This window comes from Heloderma suspectum, chromosome 6 (assembly GCF_057233095.1).
Source record: "Heloderma suspectum isolate Gila_16-S chromosome 6, 16-S_ref, whole genome shotgun sequence".
Lineage (NCBI taxonomy): Eukaryota > Metazoa > Chordata > Lepidosauria > Squamata > Helodermatidae > Heloderma > Heloderma suspectum.
In genome coordinates this window covers 114,246,498-114,254,638 of record NC_139463.1, presented here as the reverse complement: position 1 = coordinate 114,254,638, position 8,141 = coordinate 114,246,498, and the positions used below count along the sequence as shown (strand labels likewise).

The 8,141-nt window shown below is 41.0% G+C and overlaps 1 protein-coding gene across 1 annotated transcript; it reads right to left on the bottom strand.

The window, feature by feature from the left end:
• Positions 1-933: 933 nt before the first annotated feature.
• On the bottom strand, positions 934-5,010 carry LOC146342616 (extracellular calcium-sensing receptor-like). The gene is made up of 3 exons (XM_084807934.1): positions 4,808-5,010; positions 1,605-1,896; positions 934-1,029 (listed from the first exon to the last, which is right to left on the bottom strand). The coding sequence occupies exons 1-3, from the start codon at positions 5,008-5,010 to the stop codon at positions 934-936; spliced, it is 591 nt and encodes a 196-aa protein (XP_084664060.1).
• Positions 5,011-8,141: the final 3,131 nt, after the last annotated feature.

Sequence of the window (8,141 nt, the reverse complement as noted above, 5' to 3'; positions counted from 1 at the left end):
TATCAATGGTATCAAAAGCCACAGAAAGGTCCAGCAGAAATAACAGGAACGCACTGCATTGAGCAGGGGGTTGGTCCGCATTTCCTGCATTGAGAGGGGGTTGGACTCAATGGCCTTGTAGGCCTCTTCAAACCCTACTATTCTATGATTCTATGATTCACATTCCCTATTTTCAGTTCCAGGCATTGATTATCCAGTTCCAGGCAGTCTCTGTACCATAACCAAAGCAGTCTCTGTCTCATAACCACTCCTGAGGCCACATTGAAATGGATCTAGATAATCCATCTCACCTGGAAATCCCTGGAGCTAAGAAGCCACCCCACACTCCAACACCTTGCCCAAGAATGGGATATTGGAGACCGGCCAGAAATTATCCAACACAGCGGGGTTCAGGGAGGTTTTTTACTTGTTTGTTTTGTTTCAGCAAGGGTCATACTACCACCTCCTTCATGCAAGACAGAATGACATCTTGCCATAAAGTGGTGTTCAGTATTGCCCTTAGCCACACAGTCAGTGCAAGAGTGGGATGCTTTTATAGGGCAGGAAGGGCTGATAACTTGTCCCATCATTGTCTAAGTGACCTCAGCTCAGTTAGCTTTATCTGGATACATCCCAAAGACTAAAAATCATGAAAAACTAAAAACAAACAAACCAAAAACCAAAACGGGAACTAAAAGCAGGGCAAATATTGTATATAAAGACTGGGAAATAATGAGGGCTTTGCCTGGCACAGGAAAGTCCCAAGCATACTCTAGGGTGAGAAGATCCCCTCGTAGGCACCTGCCTTGTCTCAGAGAGTGGGAACACTGACAGAAGGCCTTCCACAGAACATCTTAACATCTGGGTAGGCACAATTAGCTCAAGTAATGAGCCAACCAAAACACTTCAGGGCAATGGGGGAAATGATAGAAGGAAGCTCTGGATCCACCAAAGTTATTTGCTGCCTGTAGCAAAGGACAAGATGTCCACAGAATCTAAGTGGGCTGGTGGTGGGGCAAATTCCTCCACAAACTTGGGGTAGCAGGGCAGCTTAACAGAAGCAGGGCAGGAAGGGTAGCTTGGGAGACTCATGCAAATGGTGGGGAGCTGCCCCCCTGCCCCCCATCTTTGCCAGATGCAGCAGCCTCACTCTGCCTAATGATAGGGCCAGACCTGTCTGGATGTGAGACACACTGGAAACACTGGAACTGGGTTATCTCAGTTCAGAGAGATGAAATGTAGTGATCATCTTTTGGGGGTGTTCATTTTTCCACACCCAAGCTTGGACATTCACACACTCCCATGTAGCCCCACTCTGTATTATCTTTGGAATAATCCTTAATTTTTTTATTTTTATTTTTACCAAACACACTCTGAAACACCACCTTCTATGTCTTTAGATACCAAAATATTACCATAGATGACTTTAACTTCTTCTTCTTCTTCTTCTTCTTCTTCTTCTTCTTCTTCTTCTTCTTCTTCTTCTTCCCATTACTGCTACTATTACTGTTTATCGTACTTTACTCTCTTTCTAAATCATACCCTTACTACCAAAATGAGTGAGAAAGTGTGAATTAAATGTGAACTTTTTGTAAAGCCCCACAATCCCCTTGAGAAGATCCTACCTGTGGAATCTTGTAAAGACCTAAGTTGTCCGCCATACATGAGGAGGTATCAGAATCAAGTCCTCCAATGACTCCTATTAAATTGTTCTGGATGCCACATTTGTAGTTAGGGATAAACTTCTGTGATTTGCAGAAGAAGTCCAAAGTGGTACGGTAGGTCATCCTTGGGTTACTGTAGCTGTCATAGATATGGAACCCAAGAGTGACATTGGGCAAGAACATGGCATTATCATTGATCTCTTTAATTGCAAAAACCAGAGCCAGGAGGTGCTGGTAGAACTTTGTTAGCACTCTGTAAATAAAGTGACAGGCTGTTAGAAGGGAGAATTCTGCAGTCCATGAAATCATGTAATTGTAGAATCAGTCCACTTTGGTTTTAAACATTCTGCTTCCTGATCCAATATCCTGTTGGAGTATGTCCACAATGTGTGTGTGTGTGTGTGTAAGAAGCAGTTTTTTCAGCACTCTAAATGATATTCTGAATTTCTACACATGTGTAGAATTCTACACATGGAGTCATCTACTGTATATAGATAGGATAAAACATTTTCTATCTGTTGTTGTCAACAAACATAATTTACTAGTGCTATCAGGTTATCCCACAGTTCACACACCACATCCGAAAACCTGCTTTCTTTCTTTCTTTCTTTCTTTCTTTCTTTCTTTCTTTCTTTCTTTATCATGTTTCTTGGCCACTTTTCATGGCAGAAGCCCTCCTGAGGCAGCTCACAGCAATAAAATACATAAAAATAGTTAAAATTTTAAAAGCAATAAAAGCATAAACACAATAAAATAGCAATAAAAGCAACAATAAAAGCCAGCAATAAAACTTGCAGCAACGACAACAGCAGTATCAGTAACAACAGCAATTCTATCAAGAGAAGGCCACAGTAAAATAATACGTTTTAAAGGCCATTTAAAAGCCTGCAATGAAGGATCATGGCAGACCTCTGATGGCAATTTGTTCCAAAGGTGTGGGGTCACTGCAGAGAAGGCCCTCTCACATGTGGTCACCCACCTAACTGCTCTCATGGGTGGGTAAATGAGAAGAGCCTGTTTTGCATCTTGCCATTGTTTATAGTTTTACTCCCATGTAGGAATGAAGGCAAAGACAGAAATATTGGAAGATTGTTCTATGTTTCCATTTAGCAAACTACTTCACGACATGCACGGTCCAAAATTACCTTCCACTCTAGAATAATTTAACCAACTCCTTTCCGTTATGTAGTATGTCCTTGGTCTGAGTATATCAACGAAAATTATTTGCAAGGAAATCACTGGCTAGGATGTCATTTTCCATAGCCATAATCAAGGGTATTTCAAGATGGTGAGATGCCATTTTCAGTAAAGAGAATGGCCCTGATTCAGCTATCATTTATCATGACTAATTCACATTGAAATTATGGGATGAGTATTGGAGATCACAGAAAATAAAATAAATTAACATCTAGTTGAAGAGCTAGTAGATTATCCCTGCACGTCAAAATTAACACGTCACGTAAAATTAAAAGAGAAAGCAAGAAAGGACACATTCAGGCAGCTATCTAGCTTCAGTTTTAAGAGAAAGATTTCAACTTAGATCAGCACTTAGGCACTGGAGACTGGTGGCTCTGATGTCAGTGGGGTGGTGACTCCACTCCGGGTTTCAGTCAGAATCAGTCAGAACTCTAAAGGAGTTCTGACTGGTTCTGACAGAAACCTGTTGTGGATTCCCCACCCCACTGACATCGGAGCCACAAGCCTCCTCTGCTCTTAGGTATCTTCAGTTGATACAAAGCATGACACATTCTTATAAAGCTCTTTCCCCCAGCGCAATTACATCATTCACTATGTATATATTCATGTGGAAATGAAAGGAAAATGTATCACCTTCTATAAATATTTTCACAACCAGGACATTTTGGAGAAGCTATAGAATTTGAACAACTGCTTAAACACTCTGAAAGCAGGACTTGTCAAGGACCTGAATTTCTTTTGTTGGATAGTGTATGCAAAAGGGCTAAGTGGTGTATTATTATTATAGTTCAAGTGAAATATCTCTGGAAGTATAGATCTCTTTCTCTCTCTCTCTCTGTGTACATGTTTACACAACTGTAATGTCATGTGTGGTTTGCCCCTAAAAGAAGAATATATTGGAAGATTAATACATAGAGATTCTGACACCAAACTAGAAAAAAAATATATAAGAGGTTGGATCCAGAATCTGCCTTCCACGAGAAGAAGGACTGTCTTCTGATAGCACAGTAAATCCTCCATTAAGCTGGCTCAAATCCAAGCACCTTCAGGGGTACTATGTGGGTTAGAAGCATATAAATGTTCCAAGGTTATTGAAGATATTGTGGAGTAGAAGACAAAGGAGTGAGGTGGATTAGAGAAGCCGAGAAAGCAAAAGTTACCTTTAATGCAATTTGTTCTGAAATATATATTACAACAAACACTAGTTTGGTGCTGATAGCTTGTAGTCTCATCACAAGATATTATGAGGGTGTTTTGTTCCCCTTAACCCCACCCCTGCATTCAGCTCATGCACACCTCTCCAGATGTAGAACTACATAGAACTGGAACATGCCTAATAGTGCAAAAACATTGTGCAGTTATTCTCGAACCTCTTTCAAGAAAGCAAGGCTCAGCATCAACAAAGTACGGTGCAACATGGCCACAAAAGCTGAACTATTCAACAGCTCTTGTTGTCAATGTGGCCACAACATCTGTGTACTAGATTCTGTGCATTTCATTTTTTCATATCAACTACAGATGTGTGTCAAACACAAGATTTGAGTTGGACCCCTATGGTCCTACACTTAAGGAAAATGGCAGGATTCTGCTCGGACAAATTTGAAAGTTCTTTTGAGAATGGAAGGAAAAGGCAGTATTTTTGGAGACACATGGCATTCCTTTCTAAAGCCAGATCACAAAAGGAGCCTGGTGTATTGTCCAGCTTCTGCTCTGAACACTTCAGAAGGAAGCCTGCTTCACCTTGATAAGCACCAGAAATTGGCCAAAGGACCACAAGCAGTCTCGGCCTTCTGGCAAATCAGATGCACATTCCTAACATCAACCCATGATAGTGTCCACTCATCCATGTCAATCTTAAAACCATCCCCCACCCCCATCCCAAGGATCAAAGCAATATGGTCACACAAACATAAAAGATCTCTAAATAAAAGTAATGTTCACAAAGTACTTAAAAAAAAGATTCTCACAATGGAAATGTAATCATATCTTGAGAAGGGTGTTCCTTGAACAGAAGTAGGGGGAAAATATAGTGGATGTGAGACAAAATCCCACCAATGAGGAGGTCTCCTGACTGGTGCCACTCATGTGGAATAGGAAGTGGATCAGTAAGTGGACAGTTAGCACTACACAGGATGCACAGCAGGGGAAGGAACATCAGTAACAACAACATCACAAACTCCAAACTCCTGAGGGGGAATCTTCCTTCTAAAGGTGGATTTTTCTTGCCCTCTCTCTGACATCTTTATCAGCATCGCTATGATTTAAACAAGCTGGACTGGGTGACCTTACCAATCACTTAATAAAAAGACCTCATATTGGCCTCAACTTTAGCATTAAGTGTGTTGTAAAAGTATGCCTTGAATGCCACTCAAGAAACATGGATTGTAAGCCTGGCATATACAATGAAAAAGGGAGCAGCTACTCAAACACACAGAGCCCTACCACATGCTAGTCCCTAATCTTAGCTGTCAATGGCATGCTGGGGTGTATTTATTATAGTTTCAGCAGGGGGGGATTATAATGTTTTCTGGAAAGCCACTGGAGCTTTGACCAGGACAATTAATGAGACGTTATTTGGAAAATTATAGGGGAAATAATCACTTCGGTGATGTTTTGGGCTCTCTGTGGTTTCATCAGAGCCTGAGCTGATGATGCAAATGTATTTGACAGAACTTGTCACAAGTTTGTCCTGCTTTGTAGCAGGACAGGAACTTGTTGATGAGTTCAGAATAACCCACAGTGACTACAAGGATGATAACAAAGTGGAAGTCAACTTGAAATTGTAATGGCAATGCTACATTTGCTTGTTTCTTTGTTCTTGGGTCACATTGATTCTGGCCCTTATTTGGATATTAATCTTCTTGGCAACTGCTACAGCAATCCAGTTATTAAAAATAATAATCCTACAGTAATCAGTAGCACCAATAAATGGTGAGGTAAGAGTACAGAATTTTGGAAAACACCGTAAGTTTTCAATTAACCAGTTAATAGGGTTTCCTGGGATCAGGCTTTCAGGGCTAGAAAGAAGAGGGGGAAAGAGAACAAATTACCATTTAATGCCTATTCTGTTGATCCATAAAAAGAGCCATGCTGGATCAGACCAAATGTCTATCTAGTCCAGCATTCTGTTCACACAGTGGCCAACCAGATGTCCATGAGAAGCCCAAAACCAAGAGTAGAACCTTCCTGATTTTGTACCCAGCAACCAGCATACATAACAACTGTCAGGGTTTCCCTTATGTCCTGGACCCCCTGAGCAACTCCTTAAGTATCTCTTGCCTCCTTAAGAGTCCACCTTCTTTCTTTTATCTTCCCTTTTCCAATAATGTGGGGTTTACACTGTAGGCATGGGGTGATTGACACTGTAGATGCAGGGTTGTTAGATAAAAAGTCCTTGCTTTCGGTTTAGAAGAAAAGAATGCCAGGCAGGCAGCAGTGGATCCAACACTATTTTATTGAACGTTTTGCAAAACGGGTGCAGAGCAATCTGGACCCCGAGACACGTGTGCAAAAGCCCTTTATATCATATCGCTTCTATTGTTCTTACCAGTAACCAATGAAACAGTTAGTACATTGGCTCACTAAGTCAATATCCAATAAACAGTCACTATCAGCTTACCAAGCTGTTAGTCATGAGCGCGTCAGTATGATTCCCTTTTTGCTCCGCCTATATTTTCCCGCCACTCGGGCTCTTACGTAACTTGAGACGCCAACGGTTATGGAGTCTCCTTTTTTCTAACAATTCCCTCCTTTAAGTCTTTATTCACGTCTTAAAGCATTTAAAACGGAGTTTCTTTATCAGCACAATAAAGCAAGAGCATCTGTTTTGACAGAGTGGTTTCAATTAACCGCTGGGATAAGCCTCTAGCGCAGGGGATAATGCAACAACCAAATAACACTAAAACTCCTATTGTTGCAGAACCCAGAGTCAGAGAGACCACGGAGTGAAGGAAAAAGAGATTCTTTATTTAACGCGCGGGCTTAAGGCTGGAATCGTTTCCAAAGAGCCAGAAGCCCCGATTTACATTAGCACATTGGTTTTATAGACATTGTGACACATATGAAACGGCTCCTCCTCCCCCTCCCGCATGGGGTTGCAATCCTCAACGTTTCTTTTCTTAGCACTATTGTTTATAATACAAGAACTGGGTTATAGGGTAGCCATGATAAGGAGAGAACAGAAGAGAACAGCAGAGAACAAGATATACAACTGTATGACCTTTGACAAGATAAGGAATTCCTGTGTCTCGTCAGCTTACAACAATATATTCAAGGGAGAAAGAGCTCAGCAAGAACATGAAGCATGAGACTGCAAGAGGCTACTTAGTCTGACCCCCGATATGGCTGCTACATTCCCCCCTTAAATGCATAATTTCATTACAATTATAGCATTACTGATAACTATACAAAGCTTTTTGTGACATACATATTACTTAGCCTCTTGTTGGGCTATTAGAGCGTAGAGGGCAGCAGTTTTATTAGCTGAGACATAAAACAGATTGGTTAAACAGCGCATAAGACAAGGAACGCAGAGACATAACAGTATCTCTATGAACAACACTGGTAGAATTAGGATGAACAATGCTTTCAAGCTAGCTAAGATCTGGAAGCCAAAGGGTCAACTAATTGAGCTAATTGTTTTGTCTTATTGTTTTGTTAGCTACTATATTGTGCAGCTTGTTGATCTGTTCATCTACAGCATTGCCATTATTAGTTAAGTTAAAACAACAGAGCTTTTGGTGTGTCTCACAACTTAAATGATGAAGAAGGAAGAGGTAATCTATACCAGCTCTGTTTTTTAGAACTGCCCCTTTTAGATCACGCAACTCTTTATTTAACAATGACAATGCTCGTGAGGTGGCATTTATGCTTTTGGCTAAGCTGCAAGCTAACCGGTTGATTTCCAGACCATCAGCCAAGGCTAAACCTGGAACCTCAACTAGTGACATTGCTAAGGCCAATTTTTTTGAGTCAAAATATAACTGCACATGACTATTACAATTTTTAGTTAGTTGGAGTGCTCGAGGCTGCCGTTGACGGATTTTCTCGGGCTACAGGGGAAGAATTGGCACCAGTTCAATTGGCGGCTGAGGCAACATGGGTGGTTATCAGACAAGTTGGCAGGAATGAATGACCAAGTGCGGGAATTACATGTCTAAAACTATCCATGAGGCAAAAGTATGTGGGCATCATTAAAAGATATGTTTTGAATTTTATTACAGTGGAAGGGGGCCAGGGATAGCTTTGTATTTTCTGGAAAATTGTTGACAATTAAGCATTCGTGCACACGTAGCATTTGTT